At 44.8% G+C, this 20,832-nt stretch overlaps 1 protein-coding gene across 4 annotated transcripts in view; it reads left to right on the top strand.

Moving 5' to 3' along the window:
• The window catches only part of epha4l (eph receptor A4, like), a 53,990-nt gene that overhangs the window by 10,068 nt on the left and 23,090 nt on the right, over positions 1-20,832 (top strand). For all 4 annotated transcript variants that reach the window (XM_065960037.1, XM_020636821.3, XM_020636820.3 and 1 more), the window contains exon 4: positions 13,850-14,005. In XM_065960037.1, coding sequence (XP_065816109.1) covers positions 13,850-14,005 — 156 coding nt within the window. The remainder of the gene's footprint in view (positions 1-13,849; positions 14,006-20,832) is intronic.

Raw genomic sequence — 20,832 nt, 5'->3', positions numbered from 1 at the left:
GCTGATGGCCCTAGTGCTATGGCAGCGCCTGCTACATGAGTATCCATCCTAAAATCATTCATCTCCTGTTGAGTTTGAATCTCGAATGTTTTCCTATGAAAATTAAAATTCACTGAAATAAAAAGCGTAAAAAGAAAAACGGTTAGTGGTCACAGGAAGGGCCTGAAGTTTGTCAGACGCCATTAGAAACGGTCTCAGTTACACTTATATTGTAATTATATTTTATATTACTCAACGTTGAAGCTTTTTGAAATGTCCTGTAATGATTGTAGCACACTTTGTTCACGGCTTTGAAAAAGAAGCAACAAGTGTCTCTTAAATTCTTCAAAAAATACCATCTTCAGCTCGCTCCCCGTCTCGCTTTGAAACAAAAGACAAAACAACAGGAATGTAAAGCAGCTGAACAAAAAAGTGTTTTTATTTTTACTTTTGTATCAACATGTGTTTGTTTGTAATCGTGGCTGTTGTTTTTTTTCAGAGATTATTGGGAGCTCTAAATGCGTTTTAACCCCCTGAAGACACCGCTGTCCTCTTAGATAAAAATGTAGATCGAATTATAAATATATATATATATTATATATATAAATAGAATTGTTAAATAACCCTCCATTACCAGGTAATGCCTCTCCTACATGATCCGCTGAGATGCATGTAGTTATAGCACTAACATGGTTGTCAGCTGGCATCAGGAGCATGAAGCTGTACGAGTGTCAAAAGGGCTTTTAAAGGGTGATAACATTTCTTTTTCTCTCCGCTCCGCTCTCCTCTCTCATCTTTTTTTTTTTGAAAAGCATCCTCTCTTTGAAGCCCGCGATGGGAAGAGGGAGCGATTAAAGCAGTCAGCAAGCAAATTAGCATGTCAAAAGGCCCCGAATCAATACCCCAGCTCTCTACCAACACAACCCTGCAGTCCTTTCACCCCTCCGCCTCCTCCTCTCCTTCACCCTCTCTCTCCGTCCTTGCTTTCTCCCCATTCCTCTGGCTGTTTCCCTCCTTCTCCGTCCATTTTCTCCTCCACTCCTCCACGCTCTCGCTCTTGCCCCTTCTTTCTCTCTTTTGCTCACTTAAAGATTTCCCTCCCCTCCCCTCTCTCTCTTTTTTTTTTTTTTTTTACCATGAACTCCTTTTTTCTCCCCCATCTGCTGACAGACAGAGAGAAGGGGCTGCAAAGAGAGAGACGGATGGATGTATAGGCAGAGAAAGATGGAGAGAGAGAGAGAGAAGTGGACAGTGATCAAGTGGGCATGGGAGGACTGTTTCAGAGAGAGAAAGAGGGTCTCTGCCTCTGTCTTTGTGCTGAAAGAGAGGGAGGACGGACATCTCTCGCCAAGGAGAGCGGAGAAGATGAGGATGAGGAGGCAGAGAGGGAGGGAGAGAAAAAGAGACAAAAAACACGGGGGGGAAGTGAAGTGGAAAGAGATTTAGTTCCAGTCTGGCAACCGTGCTTTTTCTGCACTTCATCCGTCGGTTCACCATTGCACGGAAATCCCTTTGATCTGGGGCAATGTGTTACTGATCGCCAGGACTGTGTGTGTGTGTGTGTGTGCACCATTATCTTTATTTATTCTTCGCATCTGTCGCAGCAGTCATATCACATGCTGTATCATAAACTTCTATTAACGGTCCAATCTTGTTGCGCGATCGGAGCCCGCAGACAAAGCATCCAGGCAGCTCTTCAGACGGACGTCCAACTCTCCCCCAGCGCCCGACAATGGGAGGCTGATTGCAAACACCTTGGAAATGTTTTATCTCTGCCTCTCTGTTTCTCTCGCTGATTCCTATCTTAAGCTCCCTCCATCCTGCCCTGGCGATAGTAGGTGGTCTTTTCTTCTCTCGTCGTCATCCTTTTTCTCAGGGGGGGCCGCAGAATTCAGTGTCCGAATCAAAGGCCGCTCCGTGGCAATCAGTTAGGGGTTATGACAAAAAGCCTGGCAATAAAGAGCCGGGCTGTAATCTGATGTGCCCTGAGAGTGGACACAGTTTCCATTTTAATGAGCTGAGATCCCCCTTTTCTCATCGTGGTGCTGCAGGAGATGGCAACACTAGCTCATTCTCCCTAGAAACACGCACACACACACACACACACACACACACACACACACACACACACACACACACACACACACACACACACACACACACACACACACACACACACACACACACACACACACACACACACACTAAGACTGTGTGATTTGTACATAGAGAGAACAGGTTGTTGCAAGGTTGTCTGCAATGGAGATGCAATAGACATAGTTAAAGGAGTCTGGAGCCCTTCCAAGTCTTTAATGGCCATAAAACTCTCAGTGATGAATCATCTAGAGAGATGAGCAGCTGCATTAGATAAAAAAAAAAGCTGACTGGCTGATTAAGATGTCAAAGTTCAAATCGGTGTACGTTTGAACAGTAAGAGGAGAAGTGAACTACAGCGTCCATGACGCATTTCAATAAGACACACTGAGTAACACAGCCTCAAAGATGAGCTGAAGCTAAAGATTGCTTTCTAGAAGCCTGACCATAGTCGTGTGAATGGTTCACTTTGTGCAGTGTTACATTCGACTGGGATTGCTTCATTTTGCCTCATCCCATCATGTCTCGCCTCCTGAGATCCTCACGCCACCACCAACCCCTCTGACAGGGATAGTCTTCCCCTGGGAAGCGCATGAATGAACGAGAAATTTAAGAAGATTTCCAGGGCAGCCTGCCTGAAACCTTTTAGACATTTTCAGGAGTGTCTAAACGGCTTGAGGAATCATTTAAATTGTCCAGCTCATTTCCTTCTTTGAGACAGAGCCAGGCCAGAAGCTTTCAGTCTTATGCTAAGATAAGCTAACTGGCTGCAGGCTCGAGCTTTAAATTCAGCACATTAGAGTGGTATTGAATGATTGAGAAGCTGCATGTTCCTGTAAGATGTTGGACTATCCCATTAAATCATTTTTTAAGGGAACTGAATTTTTTCCGAGAGGAACTGCTCGGCCACTCTTTTTGCCATTCTCCATAAACACTCATCCCTGGTTCAAGCCCAAAAGAGAGGATCATGTGACTGACCTCTTGCTGATAATACATGTTTGCATACCGGTGTGCAAACTGCATGTGTATCAAGCCCGCCATGGCGTTGCCTCTAAGGTGTAACCTCTCTGTGGGAGTGCTGAAATGTAATTTGGGGACGTGGACGTCTCGCAGAACCCGGGGATCCCGAGCTGTAGATCTCCAGCCAAAAGCAGAGGTGTGTCCATTCTAGGGCACGTCTCTGGGATTAGAAACCTTGATCCCTCCTGATCCGCGGCGGGCTGTCAAATACTGCTGCAAGGAGAGGAAGGAAGAAAGAAGATGTGACCGCTTCAATGCTCACACCATGGAGGAATGTAAGGCCAAGGAGAAAAACAGAAGAAAGAAAACAGGGAAAGACCGATGGAGGAGAGATAAGAAAAAAGGAAGTGACCGAAATGAAACGGCGGCACGTTAATATCAAAGCAAAGTGTGAATGTGCGTTTCACAGGGAGTGTGTGTGTATGTGTGTGTGTGTGAGGGGTAAAGGAGACAGAAAGATGAATTGACTCGTATCTCGTGGCCCTGATAAACGGCTGGAGAGGTGAAAGGTGAAGTGGGGGTTTATGGGTACAGACGGTGATCGCTCTTTGAACAAGCCGTGTGTGTTTGTGTCACGACCTCTGGCCGCTCAGGGTGACGTTACTGTCAGTATCACTACTGTGAGTGTGGTGGTGTAGTTTCACCTGACAACTAACTGTTTTCACTTCAACTACTTTTGGATGTAGATCGCAAATCCTGTAATCCTTCTGAACTATAGACAGTCAGCAGACATGACCTTTGCAGCAGTTGATGTAGACATGATATGGAACAAAACCCTGTTTCAGTACATATTGTATATTCAAACAAATAAATTCCAAATCGGGGCCAGAAACAGAGAGAATAATCTTTACAACTTGTTGTGTAAGGTAAAAGTAAGCGTGCACAATACTTGGGCTTTTTGGCTCAACTGTGCTCGCATGCACTAAGGGTTAGCTAGGCTAATGTCACTTCACAGCTGTTTTCACACATGCAATTACATTCAAGCAGCCAATGAAATCTCCACAAGTTGTTTTTCACATATGTACCTCACTGGGTGGCGGCGGGGTCTTAGGGTGCAGGACACGATGTAAAAAGAACAACCCAAAGTGGCAGACGAAGCAGTTTGACACTAAGATGTCCATCACTAAAATGACAGTTAGTTGAATGCTTCGTGTAGTTCCACATAGTCACCATATAAATAAATCAGGGGTGGAGGGGTCACATTTCAGGAGCCGAGTCATGACGTAAAATAGACACTCCAACGTGCAACGGAGTATGACACTATAATGACAGTTTTCGCCTTATATGAATGTAACTTGGGATTGGACACATTGACAGTAAAAACAGAAAAAAGAGTGGAGAAGAACATCATGAAGCAGTTTCATCACGTGCACCAAGATTGAACAGATTGCACGCTGGTTCCAAGCTATAAATGCCATCTCCCCCTCCTGCTTATCACCTGTTTATCCAGGTCGCCTCTGTCTTTGCTTATCTCTGTAGTTTTCGAACAGGGGTTGTGAGTTAAAGTTAAAATGCCCTTTTTTTTAAAGATACAATAATGGCAGCATTTAGCAGGAGATTAAAGGAAGCTATGAAAACTGTTTTGGCAGCTCTACAGGGCACTCAGTGCCGCTTGAATCACAGTCCAACCTGCCAAGTTTGAAGCATGGGACTCCGTGATGAAAGGAACCATAAAGATAAGAGGTGATAACAGAGAAGGCAGGAAGAGAGCACATACTTTGGAGTGAAAAAAAGGCGAAAAAATAAAAGCATAACCCAGAAACTTGATCCTGTTTTAGCAGTGTCCACACACTTCAAAGCCAGCTGTGCATCCAAATCTTTACTCTTTTGTTTCTGCAGTGCCGGTGTGTCTGTCCTCACATCAAAGCTGAAGGCTAAAATGTTACACATTAGCAAAGTAACCCGGCCTAAGCAGCAGCCATTAACCCCAGGCTCCTGTTTCCCTCTCCGGTTGCCCCCCTGTAAGGCCAGGTTCAACTAGCCTGGGGTTAGGAAGGGCAGCACATACACCCAAATTTGTGGACACACATGCGTACATGCTGCAAGCTTAGGAATGCACAAACACATCATGTGAAGCCACACCATGCAAAAACAGGAGCTGACACAGTTTCAACTCTGAGAGGGTATCACTTCCACGACAGAGAGAGAGAGAGAGAGAGAGAGAGAGAGAGAGAGAGAGAGAGAGAGAGAGAGAGAGGAAAGTGGCCCAGAGAGAGTGAGGCCTGAGTGACACCAGGGGGGGTCAAAGGTCAAAGCAGTGACAGCCACAGTGGAGACCAGCAGAGCGTCTTCAGGCTGACATGAGCTGTTGAGGAGCTACTGACCCAGGAAAGTTTTTATGTACCCTGACTGAGCGCACACACACAAACACACAGATCTCACTGCACTTATTCATTCACACACACACACACACACACACACACACACACACACACACACACACACTTGCTTTGCTCACGCAGTGTTCTCAGGGACACACACCCTCACGCACACACACATGCACAATAGAAGGTGCTTTGAGGCCCCAGACAGGCTGTCGTCTGGGAGCTACAAGTAGATTACCTAAACAAACAACCTAAAAATACCTTCCTTTTCACCCACAAGTCGACCTGTCCAACCCCTCCTCGTAAACTATCCTGCCACTTCTGAGAAACCGACAGGGTTGATTGTTGTTAAACGCGCCCCCGAGACCACAGACAACTTGGCAATTAAAGGTTTTGTGTGCGTGTTTCTGAACACCGAGAAGTGTTGACACATGTTTGTGCGCTGCGTGTTCAATGGGTGTGGGTATTCTGTTTTTATTCACAACTTTTTAGAGAGAGATAGAAGAGCAAGCATTAGTTTGTCCAGCTTACAAAGCTATCTATGAGGTCATATGAGTCAGATACAGCCATAGAACTCCAGGATTTCTTGATAAGGGAAGGCTGTCAATGTTTCATGCCCGTGCTTGTGCTTGTGCATGAACTGTACCATGCCGAAAAACACCCCTACTCCAAGCGTGCCGGTGCAGAGGAAGTGTACCTTAAGCGTTAGATCAGAGCACATCACACTAGTCAAACGAACTGGACTTTAGGGGTGAAGCGTGCTTAGACACCGTACAAATTGCCTAGTGTGAGTGCTAACCACTTTACTCTTTCTTTTTCCTGTTTTCACACTCAAGCTCTTCTTCTATAGCATCTGCTATAAACACTCTGATACCTGCGTTTGGATGGCTGCCTCAGTTTGTCTCTGTGTATCGTATCTGTCCGATCTAAGAAAATATGAAATAAAAATGAATTAGAATGAAGATCATTACCTGAAACAAATCACAATCACAGCAGGGTTTCAGTCATTGTAACTCAAAGAGAGAAAGAAAACGCACGCTGTGATGTGTAAACCCTGTATGAAAAGCGTTTGATTGGTTCATCTGATCATCTTTGATTTGATCTCATGGATTAATGAACCCGTCAATTAGTCATTTTACAGGAAAAATAATTAGCACTTAATTTGACAAATGATCAGAGTAGACATTTAACGTAGTCACAGACTCTTAATGATGCGTCTCATGAAAACAAATAGATAAGGCAGAAATGTGACGAGACGAGCTGGCAGTTAGAAACACGTGGTGGAAATGTCTCTCTTTTCCTTTGATGCTTTTTGACTCATCAAACAACGATTCTTTGATTTAGAGATTTTAGTCAACAAAACAATTTAAAGAAAAAATCCTGCACACTGCTCGTGCCTGGCATTACTAATTTCTCTGAGAATTTTCTAGTAGATTGGTGAGGCCGTGAGCTAGCTCCAAGCTAACTCTGGTGCAATGCAGCAAATCACAACATGTATGTTTAATATTATGACATGGTCCCTTTACAAACACAATGTTTTGATGTCTCATGCACCTTCTTCCCCAGACGTGCATACATATCCACTAAAACAAAGGCAATAAGCGACGATACATGCAGTGAACTTAGATTTCAGGGTCCTAATGTCAAGCTTTAAACTTTGCTGTTTAAATGTTTGCCAACATTGAGATGGAGCGAGAAAGCCCGAGACACCCGAGCCCTTCCAGAGAGGGGGCGTGGTCAGACACAGCTCATTTACATTTAAAGGTACAGACACAGAAACAGCCTGTTCTGAGCAGGGCTGAAATAGAGGGGTTTATAGACTTGATCAAATACAGGATCAGAGTGGATTTAGAACAAGAAACTTCACAGACATGTTTTGAGGAGCTCTGAGACTTATTTAAACTGGTTGAAGAGGAGGAGAATATGTAAACCTTTAAAGTAAGCACCAGCATTGTAGAATGTGAGTTATGCTTTGCACATATTAATTAAGAAACAATGAGCTCATGTTAACATGACAAAGCTATTGTATTTGAAGTGTTGCATTATGGGGGATTTTTGTGATTTGTTATGTATTTGTACTAAAGCACTACACATGGTTTACACTTGTTTACAGACTTGGATATGAGGCCCCACTGAGACTGCTTCCCTATCGCTTCCTCTCTCTTGTGTGTTCTTTCACACATCCTCCCTCTTCCTGCCCCATTCTCTTTTAACTTGCTCGAAGCAGAACAGTTGAGCTCTCCTGATTGTGTGCCGCTGTGAGCGTTCCATTGCACAACAACATTAGCATACTCCCTTACCTCCCGACTCTGTGCCTCTTTATTTTTGATAATTGAATTGAAATGCTGCTCTTTTCATTGTAAACAATCTCAGGAAAGTGTGCTAGATACACTGCCCCTCCACCTGCACACACACACACACACACACACACACACACACACACACACACACACACACACACACACACACACACACACACACACACACACACACACACACACACACACACACAGGAGGCCATCGCCCCAAGAGACCTTGGGGAAATTGGACCAAGACAATACCTTGACTGAGTTTGTTTACCTCCCATCATCCCTTCTGTGCTCACCCACATTCTGCTGTGTGTGTTTTGCATGGTGGTGGATCTGTGTAGTCCAGAGGGCCTTTGAAGGGCTTTGTGTGCATACCTGAGAGTGTGCAGATGTTTGTAAGCCTCTGTTTGTTTATGTATCTCCGTCCTGTTTGCCTTAAATTATACTCCATTATCTACCTGCTGTGCAAATCTTAGGTCACAAAAGGCCCATAGTGGGTTTGGTGCTTTGCCCAGGTTTGGGCGGTGCCACCCTTTCCGACCTGGCATGGGTGCCAAAGTGAAATCAGAGTATAACCAAGTCAAACAAAGATGGCTCTGTTTGTTGGCATACCTCTCTTTTTGGTCATTCTTTTCGTTACACGCACATTCAGAACCCCAGCCTTGTCTTTTAGGAGTGGTTTTGTCCATTCTGAAGTGACTGGGTGGAATACTTAAGATCGCTGCGATATGACCATTGTACTAATATTCCTTCTTTAGGCCAAGCTGTTGGAATTAGGGAGGAAGTTGAGGCCTACGTGTCAGTACGAACGCACTAAGACCTCGGTCTGCAGGAAGCCTTCAAGACAATATTTCAATTTTTCAGTTATGTAATCCAAACAGTGACAATGTAGGTAGTACCAGAGCTCACTCTTCACTAAAGTGGCTCTTAAGTGGAGCAGGAAAAAGGGTCTGTTAAGACTATTTTGGTAAAACTAATCCAATGGAATAATTGTTGCAACGTGCATGGCAAGAAGCCAGCTCTAAACATGTCAGATATTATACAAATTGCCACTTCTCTGGTAGGCCTTTAATTTGATTTTATTTATATGTTTGCTCATCTGCTCCATCGGCTGCTGCTCCTTTATGTGAGGTGCAGACATTTTAATTAGGGCAGGGCCTTGGGTGGCTCTTTCATGATGGATTAGTGCTGCTGAAAATACAGTTATAAATCATCCGGTGTTTGACAGACAAACTGCTGGCAACTCTTGCACCCCCTGGCACTGGCCGCCGTTAGGAAAGCAGCCGTGATTGTCAGCTAGGTTTGCTGGTGTGTTATTAACATCGTTAGCCCTGCTGGCTTTTGTTCTTAGCCTTCATTAGCACCAGTAAGGGCGTCAACCCAGATGTCACTACCCGACTTTTCTTTGCTTTTGCATTTAAGAGAAGGTGTATATCTCTAGTATGGGACCTTTCCCCTCCTCGGGTCAAGGTCAAGATGTGTGATGAGTGTAATGTCATCAATCATGGTGATCAGTTTCGGTGGCCGTGTGTCCCTCATCCATCATGCTGATGGGTTTCGCTGGCCGTGTGGCTGTGTGCGCCGTCCGAGGCCGGAGGTAATTAATAACCCCTAGTAACGGAATTAATGAGTTAACCTGCTCCACTCTCCTGCTGTTACAGTGACAGATGCTAACGGTCAGCAGCTAGTTATTTGTGCTAATATGCCAGTGTGGCTCAGGTGTGTTGATGTGGATGGTGCTTTATTATCTCTGTGCGCGTCTGAGAAGGAGCAGACCGTATATCCTTTACCTCAAAGAGGTTTAATGTTTGATGTTTGAATTCAACTTTGGACTGCAGCCAGGTGCTAAGCAAAGCACTCCGTGAATAGCAATCCTCACCTGAACGAGGAAATGCTTTCCACAGGGAGAAAATAGGAAAAAAAGACAAAGATAAAGATTCACAAAAGCAGACGGATATGTCAGAAAAGCCGAGCTGAATAGAGATCTCTGGCTCCTGAAGGTGCAGGAGAAGGAGAGACTCTCCTTGCCCCCAGGTCCTGGAACTGATCGCTCCGTTTGTGAGAGAGCGGCTTTGTGAGGACGCCTCTGCCTGCTCCTCTGAAGAGAGCGCTCACTGTCTGTTATGACTAAAAAAGAACAACTGAGTTTTCATCACCCAAAGAAGATAAAGCACAGCCTTGAACAGTTTGAACTTAATTTTCCCTTTTTTTGATGGTAAGAGAGGCTATTGTTCTGCCTGGGCAGGCCTTGTTATTGTGTGCCGTGTGCTGGGTGTTATATTCCTGGGGATTTTGGCTGGCCATTGTAGCACAAGTTAGCTCTCATGCGTTCACTCCCCAGTGTATTGAATACTTTGTTGTAGAGGCTGCAGAATAGCTTGCCTATCAGGCTTTTCATGCAGGTCACTCAAGGTGGGTAGCAGTGGGTGGGTGTGTGGGTTGATGTGGTTTTATTTAACAGCGTATACAGGAGCATCCGTGGCCGTTCAAAGCCTGGTGTGTAGGCTGTTGCTGCTCAGAGGAAAACTTAGCCTGGGTTTTAGTTGGCTCGCGTGTGGGTAGCTATCATTGTATCATTAGCTTTTGTGCGCTTTCATTTTTTGCAAATGGCAGCGTCAACGGTTTCCTCCTCAACAGAAGTCCCCGTTTTTCCCCTCCCCTCACGCGGTGCAACCAATTCAGCCAGCAGAATCCCCACCACACGGACAAAACTACTCATTAACTCCCACAACCCTCTCCCTCCACCCTTTTTGCCCACTCTCCTCCAAACTAGCTTCAGCTGAGAGACAACAGGGACGGGGACAGGGCGGGGGGGAAGGACTGACAAAGGGAAAGAGGACTAAGGCCAGAATGAGGAGGATTGAATGAGTGAAAGAGCTGCTGGGGGAGAAAAGGGGGAAGAATGTGATGTCCCTGTCTATGAGGGATTCCATTTTTTGCCTTTCCAGAATAGAACAGTAAGTCACCAGTCTCTTTGTTTGCCTTTGATCTCTCAGCTCAGGGATTTGGCACCTGACAAACCCCTCTCTGTCTGAAAGGAGGCCTGCAGAGAGAAAGCCTCGGAGAGTGGGAGAGAGAGATAGAGGGCGAATGAGAGCGAGGAAGAAATAATACAGGAGAGTTAGAGAGCGACGGGGTGAAAGCCGAGGCAGTGTAAAAAAGTCAGCGTGGAAAAGTCGGTTTAACTCTATGAGAGGATATGATGAGCTTCTCCGCTCAGATCCCATAAAACTAAAGACATGTGTGCTCATGTGTGTCTGTATTTACGCCCGTGTGTGGGTTTGCCAGAGCTGGCCCGGGCAGTGATAAATCCAACAAGTCTTAAGGGAGATTCCTCTCTGAAGCCACGGTCTCCTGGACCACCCACTACTGTGGTCTCTTCCCTCAAACACACACTCTCGCTCCTAATAGGAAGCAAATTCCCCAGCTTTACTTGGATATCGACCTTTCTTCTCCCCTGACTGTTCCTTTCTGCAGGGCAATCGCTGCTATAAACAAGCCTTCATATGTTGACTTCACATTTTCAAACACAATTCTGAAACACAGAGTTTGAAACCCCCAGATGAAGATGCCAGATTATGTCTGCTGCAAACAGGGAATTTCGTGCTGTGCAAGGAATTCTAGGAAAGTCTGTGGGGACTCTGGGTCAGCCTGGGACAGCTTAATAATTGATGAGTGAGAAACTCGTCAACCGTGCACAGTTTGAGGTAGCCTGGTCTTAGACTGTGTCACTTTAAAGAGGCTCAAGCCCAAAGGCTGTGAAGCATGGGACTCAATTAACTCTCCCTGCAGCTTTTAGCGAGGGGCATGGTCTCAAACAGCAGCTTGACCCCTCTCTCAACTCTGGACACTTTTCCTGATCAGTGCACATGTACAAACCCTGAGAGCAACTTTGTGTTTTGTCACCTGAAGCGGTCACAACCCTTTTAAACAATACCCACAAATCCCAGCGTCCTTTTGTCTCTTGTGATGAGGCCAGGCATTGAAAGATTTCTTGAAAGATAGAGAGATAACACAAAGCGCCTCCCGACTAATCTCCCCGCTTCTGGAAGAAAAGAAACGCAAGCTTCACGCACCCCTGCAGGCTACAATCAAAGGGACCCTTAGCTTAGCGTTAGCGAGTGGAGCGGCAGGGATTTAGCCCTGATTGACTGAGTGGGAACGGGCAAAGAATGGCTCAGCAGGTAGCAGCTAGACTGGGCTCGGCTAACGCCACCATGTCCTAATCCAGCTGCTGGAGAAGAGCGGCTGCAGGGCAACTTTATTACCAGAGGGATTTCCCGGTATTTTAAGAATGATTGGAGGAATGTGTTTTCACCTTTCCCGTGAAGCATGTGGATGGGCATGTGGGAGTTATTTTGTATGTAGCATACAAGCAGAAACATCCGGTTTTGAAAAATGAATCCTATCCATAAGTGCAAAAAGCATCAGTTGCTCGAGTTTCCACTACAGTCTGGCTCCAAAAGCCAAGGAGTCATCTGAATACCTAATTTCTGACATTGAGGCTAAGAATTCTTAATACATTTGCATAATTAGGGATGTGGCTGAGTTGACTGACAGGTGGGTGCATTGTAGGTGTTCACCAAGAGACTTAAGACCAACCTCAAAATCCCTCTTTGCATTTCCAATTTGGCAACCGCCATCGTGGGCTTCAAAAAGCCTCTCGAGAAACTAATGGGTGACATCACTGAAACAACGTATGTTTTATAAAGTCAAAGCTTGCAACCCCTGATGTATTTATGAATTTGGCATTGGAATCAAATGCACTTCCAGACTGAGGTTGTGTACCTGCTTTGACTCAATGTGCGATTGTGTGCTCAAGGGAAGGGGAATTTTACCATTCAGACTTGAAGTGTGTAATTATGTGATTTATAGTGGGTATGAGTTTACCCGTCTGTCTCTGTGGGTCTTTTTACATCACATACATTCACACACATCGCCCACTCTACAAAAACCCAAACCATCGACCCTCCGGCCTCAAAACCATTTGCAGCGCCCACATCCAAGCACACAGCAGCCTCAATGATTGACAGGTTATTTGGCCCAATCGGTGTTGCGACTATCTGCACAGCACCTCTTAGAGAATTGTTCTTTTGTCCTCCTCTTTTGGTTCAGCGCTCAGGGCCTGAAATATAACCCTACAAGTCTTCCCCGGCCATTATAGAAACGGATAGATGAGGGAGAAACTCCTTGAAACACGAGCCCTCCAATCAAACTGTCACTCAAAAGAAAGGTGAGCACTGTCGCTTTAAGTAGAAAAAGTGTCACTTAGGTTACCTTTTTCAGACTGAGGTGTGTGTGTGTGTGTGTATGTGTGAGTCAGGCCCCACACTGTGAAAACAGCCTCGTGAGAGTGATGGCGCTCCTGGTGTGCCAAGTGTGGTGGCATTTGTTTGTTAAATGGTCCGAAATGCCAACGGCTCCGGTTTCATTGCAGCTCCAAATCTTGCCAGTGGAGCGTAGCCTAAATTTGTGAGAAAGACACGAGGTAGTTATTTGATCTTCCTCTTTTTTTTGTCGGGGAAAATAGCAGCCTTTTCTCGAGTTCTGTTGTGTTTGATAACAGGAGGCAGGTTCGTGAGAAAGGACAAAAGGGAGAAAACGTTGAAGATGGAAAATGAAGACAAGGGGGAGGGAGGAATGGGGAGAGAGGTGGAAGCCTCCGGGCAACGTATTGTTTTCTTCTGGCTAATTGGGGGAAAATGGGACCAATCACAGTTTTCCAATTTCCCTCCTTTGGAAAACATGTAAGTGCAATGCCATGGCAACATCCCCTTAATGAAAAACATTACAAAGCCACTTATATCGACATAATTGAACAATAATTCATATCTGCAGACTTTTGTTCTGACCAAACTCGGTCTATTAGAAATGGACGTAGCAACTGAGTCTGTGTCCATTAACTATTATTTGGAATCCTCGAGTTTGTCCCTTCATCCACTCAGACAGTTTGTAGTTGGAACTAAAATATATGAGCGACTTAACGTTCAGTCTTGTGTCTATATCAGGCCTTTCAAGAGCTTTGCATCATATTCTTGTGTTTCAGGTCAAACCCGTGCCTGTCTAATGTGTTGCATGTTGACTTATCTGACAAAACCTCCCCCTTTTTGTGTTATCTTTCAGCTTGCAAGATTGGTTCCTACCGCGCTCTGGCCACCGATGGCTCCTGTTCCAAGTGTCCACTCCACAGCTACTCCGTCAGGGAGGGATCCACCTCCTGCGTCTGCGACAAGGGATACTTTCGCTCGGAAACAGACCCTGCCTCCATGCCCTGCACACGTAAGTACACCCGCATGTAATGCATACTGAACAAACACAGAAACGTCTGTAATAAGTTGTGATTTTTAAACAGCAGACAGGTCTACACATGGTCCTGTATTCTCTGCCTCTCTTTCTCATTCAAATGCCAACATGAAGTACCTCCTCACACACACAGAGAGACACACTTTCTGCACACACATAAAGGAGGCGGCTGCTGGATAAATAGGTGTCTTTTGATTCCAGGTGGTACTCAGTGATCAGTCATGGTGACAGAGAACTAATGAGGTTATAAAACGTTGCATTCAGTCTTCCATCGCAGAGGAGGGCGAGAACAATAGGGAAAGACAAATAGAGATACGAGGAGAGCGGAGGTGCAGGAAGGTGAACAAAGATGTTGGAAAATAAGGGCAGGAGGAAAGCTGGACATCCATGAGGTGAGGTAGGAAAGAGAGAGAGGTTAAGGTATCAAGGAGAAAGAAAGGAATAACTAAATAAGGAATGCATCAAAGTGACGGAACATTTTGATTTCCCTGCGCGTCTCTGCTTTGCTCCAGTGGGATGTATGAGTCAACCGCTGGTGCATCCAAACCCCCCCTTCCTGATTCACCACCACTGTGATAACAAACACTGCTAACAGCCTAATGATACGTCTTCCTTTTTTTAAACCTCATTCCCATCAGTGAGTCACGGAGCTGGGAGTTCATAGTGGTGGAAGTTTACACATACAGAGAACCCAACACACACAAAGCCGTGCACTCTCGTTTCCCAGTGAAATAACGGCGCTCGTGCTAGCATGGCAGACGTCTGCGTATGAGTGAGCATGTGTCATGAAACAATTTTAACAACCAAAACATCTGCTAAGCTGCTTAGCTCATAGTTGGCCTCGCCATTTGGCCCGAATGATCAGTCGAGTTCCTGTGGACTCGTCACTCAGCAGAACGCTTTATTGAATGAGACAAGCAGCCGAAGTCGCACCGCCTAACACTTAACTGTAGAACACAACGGCCTCTAATTACTCCCCCGCTGTACGGTATCTCTGCTGGATCATAAACAATGCTCTGATTTTCACGAGCAAGAAGAAATGAGTGGATGCCAGACATGGGCGAGACGGTAACCCCGGATTGTTACAGTTTGGTTTCATCTTTTGATTGCTAAGTACCAGGATAAACCTCTTTACAAGAGAGTCCTGGACAAGAGGCCCAGCATCACACAATCAGTGCAAACGTATCTCTGGAACAGTTTCAAACAGATACAACAATAAGCATATCAATTAGTAACAGAAAGTTTGATTTTCAAGCAACATCAGAGAACATGAAATGGTTTGTTTGGGACCAGATTGAAGATCTTCCTGCTTTTATATATTAACAACTGACTCCTTCTTTATTATTGTTGTTATTTGTGATTACCGGCCAACAAGGCAGTAAATTTAAGGCGGCAGTTGCTCACTCTGTAGGGACTTGTGTCGGGAACGGGAGTCTGGAGAAGTGCCAGGTCACGTCCTGATTACTGCCGAGGTGCCCTTGAGCAAGGCACCGACCCCCCCGACAGCTTCGTGTAGCAGCCCCCCATGATGTCCACAGAATCCTGTTTGTGTATGTGTGAGAAGCATGTCTCTCAATTACAGAGAGAAAATCCAGAGTTTAGTAATAAAGCTGAATGTAGGGTTAGAATGATGTTCAGGCATTTCCTGTTATGTGTTGTTTTTTAAACCACAACTGTAGTTTCAGTTCACTATAAATGACTTGAAGCCTTACTTGTGTGAAAGTGAAGGGTTTTCTGCACTTATTTAGTTCTGCAAATCTGCTGATTTAAAAAAAATCTCTTTGATTTTAAATGTAAACGTATTTAAAGGCTGGTTTGTGCAACATCACTGCAGGATTATTTTTTAAAACTGAGCATTCATCTGTTTTTTTAGGCCTATTTATTGCCGTGCATGTTTCAGTTAAACAGTTAGCAGAACCTCATGAGAATGGAAAACATCTTTCAGCCGGCCGGCTGGCCTGCAGCTGCACAATGAGCAGGACGACATGAGAGACCACAAACCGAACAGAAACGACTTTAATAAACTTCACATGTTTAATTAAAATGTTATTCCCTGCTACATGTCACACCCTCTCCCCTCACTGTTTTACCACATCGCTCATATATTGAGTTACGACCCCTCTTTTAATTAATGAGCTCGGAGCCCATCCCCATTGTCCCGTTAGTCGCTGTGGCATTTGAGTACGACTGCTGCAAGCAACAGCTGTCAAAGCTCATTACTCGGCTTATTTTATTGGAGCCCGTTCTGCCGTCTCCGCTGCACACCCAGCTCCACCGAGAGGAACTGAACATTAGCTGGACTCTCTCAGCGACCTTTGCCCCCCCCCAGCTTCGTCAGCCGCTCAACATTTGATCTTTGAACTCCCACCCTGTCTGTCGTCTGCTGTTTTCCTTCCTCAACTATTTTTTTTTTTTAAACTTCTCACCCACATGGTTGAGCTCTGTAATTACAGCTGTCACTCACACAGCCCTCCTCATCCACGTTTTGTTTTTGCTCTCTCTCTCTTTCGCTCAAAACCCACTAAGAGTCACGAACAGCACATGAAGAAAAAAAAACAACCTTATAAAGTCATTTCCCAGTTTGCCCTGCTGAAGGTCAGACTGGGAAAGAGCAGCATCTCTGGTAATTGGGGTACATGCTTGTGTGTGTGTGTGTGTGTGTGTGTGTGTGTGTGTGCAGGGACGGGTAATTGAAAACACTTTTCCACTCTTAGCTTGCAGACTAAAGATGCAGGGTGATGATTAAAAATGGGTGTTGTGTAATTCTTTCATTGTGTGACTGTGTTTCTGTTTCCTGCTGTACGTCTCGTTTGATCCGTGAGTAATGCGTGTCACATTTTTTTTTGGAAACCGTTTCTTTAAAGCTCAGAAACAAGAGACTCTTCAATTTCTTGCCACCAACTTGCCCGAGGAGGGTGTTTCTTTTTAAAAGCATATTTTTCAGATTTCTTTGTTTGCAGTCCTGTTCGTATTTGTGATTCTTGTTGTGCTCTTTTTCCTGATTTGTGCCAAATGTTTAGGTGGATTATTTAATCTTACTGTTGCAGCTTTTGTGCTTTAACAAAAAATATTCAAAGCTTAATTTCCACAGACTTTAAAGGAAGAGTGTGTGACATGTTACACATAAATATATCATAAATCCAGTCTATCCTGTGTAAATGTGTCTCTGAGTCATGACTGTCTACAATGAGTTAGAAGCTCGAGTCCCGCTGGCTGTGTTGTTGTCAGAGCTGTGTTTACATGGACGGGACGGCCGGCTCCTCCCCTTGTGTATAAAAGCTGTTTTAGTCAAGGACTAGAGAGAAGAAGAACATACTCACTGATTATTTGGATGTTAGTAAGAGTTTTTAGATCACGCTCATTCTGTCTCAGTTTACATGCAATGTGAAGCTACGAGCTAACTACAGAGCGCTAACATTAGCATGCTAACACAACGATGCAGGACACAGGTGACTGCAGCTCGGGCAAAGGACAATTTAATCCACCGCTTGTGCTTAATGGTGCTTAATTATGATGTGTTCAAATTGTAAAATTCTTCTTGTGAACACAAGTGGAGGGGTGTTGGAGGTGTGTCTCTGGAGGAGAACGGAGGCTTCAGTATGGAGGAGGTGTGGCCAAACAGCAGTTTGTTTTGGTTCATGCTGGTGCTCAAGGGCAACATCTACTGGATTCAAAAATACAACGTTCTTCTTTTAAAGGCAGATAAAACATTTTTTTGTCATAAATGAAAGGCGAAATCATTCCTTTAACGCTCATTCATTCATTTAATGAGCATAGATTTTGGTATCAAACTATGTCGAGGGTAACACACACAAGTACATGTGTGGGTGTATAAATACACACATGTACACCACAGGGCGGTAATGAGAACCAGGGACAGACACCCATGGGAGCTGGTTGCTCTACTGTGTTCAGGTTGAAATGAGGGGGTGTTCTCCATTTTGGGGTTTCTGTTGGCCCTTGATGTGTTTCTCAGACTTCCCCCAGTTTTCTTAGCGGTGGTTTGGTTCGGTGGAGGAAGAGGGGAGGGGTGGAGAGAGGAATGAACGCAGATCTGCGAGGGCTCGAGGGGGGCATTGAATGAATCCCAGCCGGATGGTAATAGCGGGGTCGATGTTCTGGCCAATTTAGCCTGCTCTCTACCTCTGCCCTGCACAACACTCGGCAAACAATTACTGATAGAAAGAGACAGAAGGAGAGAGGGATGAAGGAGGGCGGGAGGTGAGTGAAAATGAGAAAGACAGATAAAAAAAGTGGGAAATATCACCAAAGGAGTAACAGGAAAGAAAGGAATTAGCCTCGGAGCAAATGAACAGCTGTAAATGAACAGAAAAGGGGGAAAAGAGGAGGAAAGAAAATTTGCAACTTTGTTCTGAAACTTTGAAAGTGTCCCTCTGGATTCCACCCGTGAGGAGTGTGAATTTTTTTTCAGGCGATGTTGAGCTAACGTTGTACGAGCGTTTCGTTCCCGTTTCCCCCCGCCATTCTCTCTCCCAGGATTAATTACCGGGTGTCAGTCACAGCCGACGGCTCTCCCACGCTCCCTTGCTCCCACTGGTGCATTCTGGGAGAGCGACAGGTACAGCCAAAGGTAGTTTTTCAGAGTGCATATGTGTGTGTGTGTGTGTGTGTGTGTGTGTGTGTGTGTGTGTGTGTGTGTGTGTGTGTGTGTGTGTGTGTGTTTGGAATGCAGGGGGAGGGATGACAATGTGTTTAACACTTCATACAGTCATAAAGTTATACAGCGCTGTTGCAACGCTCGCCATAGCAACAAACAAACAATATCAACTTCATGAGTTACAGAAACAACACACACACACACACACACACACACACACACACACACACACACACACACACACACACACACACCTCTGTATATTCCTCTGGACCTTATCACATCCAAGGAATGCATTTTACAGATCTTGATTGCGTTCTTGCAAAGAGTAAGATAAGAACATCGATACCAGTTACATAACAATTAGAAGCAGCTTAGCTTAGTTTAGCTCAGCTTAGCATGCAGACAACATGGCCTGGGATTTTCTAAATGAATCAAAATGATTCTACTAAATTAAACTAAATAATCAGCATGTTAGACGTTCTTCACTAAATCCATGCAAAGATCCTCTTTGTACTTAGTCTTGATGCTAAGCTAAGCTAACTATCGCCTGGCTCCAACTTCATAATCACAGAAATGACAACTTTTACCATGTTCTGTAAGAAAGCAATATCGCTGCAACAAGAAGGACGTTTTCATCTTTGTATTCTTGCACGGATAGAAACGATTCTAAGATAATGATTATAAACACGGATGTCACCTTTGTCCTGCTCCGTTTACGACAGCACTATTCCAGATAACAGCTGAGTTACAGCTGGAAGGTTAAGAGTCAGACAGCCCACAAGGAGTGTCTAAAGGGAGAAGAGGTTGTTCAGTTCAAACAATGACAAAGATACTATATTATAATAATGGTTCGGTGCAGAAACCTTAATATAGAAGCCCCATCTGTAACATGGGAAATTAGGTGAAAGAGCCAAAGAGGGAAAAAGGAGGAGGGCGAGCGAAAGAGGGGGAAGATAATGCACTTTATCATTATTTTTAATGAGAATTTATTAATAGGTCTTCATCGATGGCTGTGGATGGTGAGGGGGGAGTAAAGCGATTCTAATAAAAGCCCAGTGTATGTGACTTGAGATCCCTCCATCTCACCGCTTGTGCCTTAAGCTGTTTGTGAACCCTAAGGTCAAATTCAGTCAAACAAACATCCCTCCAGACACAATAATGTCCATTTCTGCCCGTCTCTTCCATCCATCCATCCGTCCGGCCATACATCCATACATCCCTCCCTCACGCCATCCATCCTTCCATCCATCCATCCATCCGTCCATCTCCTCAACAACAATCTCCTCCTTCACCACTATCTGCCAGACTGATAGTGACCAACACAGAAAGTTTTAAGATGCATGCATGTTGTGTGAAATTGTACTTCCATGTTTCTTATAATACAGCAAAAGTATTTTTTCTCCTATGGCGACCACACGCACCGCACGCGTTCCCTTCTGCCGCTCTCTGTGTCTCTGTGAAATCACTCATTGCCACTCTGCTCCTCCAAAAATAACACTGATAATTAATTTCCGTTGTGAAATGATTTCGTCTGTGAACGGACTTGCTTTCATATTTCACCCTGCATCGATCCCCCCCAGCCCACTCGCGTGCGCTTCATTAGTCTAAGAGAGAAAGCGAGTATGACAGGAAAAACAGAGACAGACAGAGAGAGAGAGAGAAAGGGAGAGTTAAGTCAATTACCGTCGCTTATGTTTGAAAGCATTGCAAAAAAACACATTAATTACAATAGAGCTGACATGTAAAGTGGGATTGATGAGCAGGGGAGTTGGTGTCGCTGATCTGCGAAGCTGCTTTTCATATAAAACTACAGCGGGTAGGCCTCACATCAAAGCAGAAACCTAATAACAGGGTCCAAAGCAAACTTTGTCTAAAGATATTGAGTGGGTGCCATAAAGCCCCCAGTGTTAGCAGCAGGCTCGGGCGCTCTGCCACCTCCAGCTGATTCAACGTATGAATGGGAAAGAAATCTGCTGGCCTATTGGATTTCAGTTAACGTGCTGAATTAACTGAGGGGAAACTGATTCCTCCCTCGCTGTAATGGACAGGACATTAAACGGGAATTCAAGAAGCCTTAGCTTTCAATGAAGGGAGACCCCAGTCAATTACACATTTACCTCTTTTATAAAATTCATGTATGGAAAGATTCTCTCTTTGCTTTATCCACCGTTAAGAAGACGGT

Source organism: Labrus bergylta, chromosome 11 (assembly GCF_963930695.1).
Source record: "Labrus bergylta chromosome 11, fLabBer1.1, whole genome shotgun sequence".
In the NCBI taxonomy this organism is placed as follows: Eukaryota; Metazoa; Chordata; class Actinopteri; order Labriformes; family Labridae; genus Labrus; species Labrus bergylta.
This window is presented reverse-complemented; position numbering and strand designations above follow the sequence as displayed.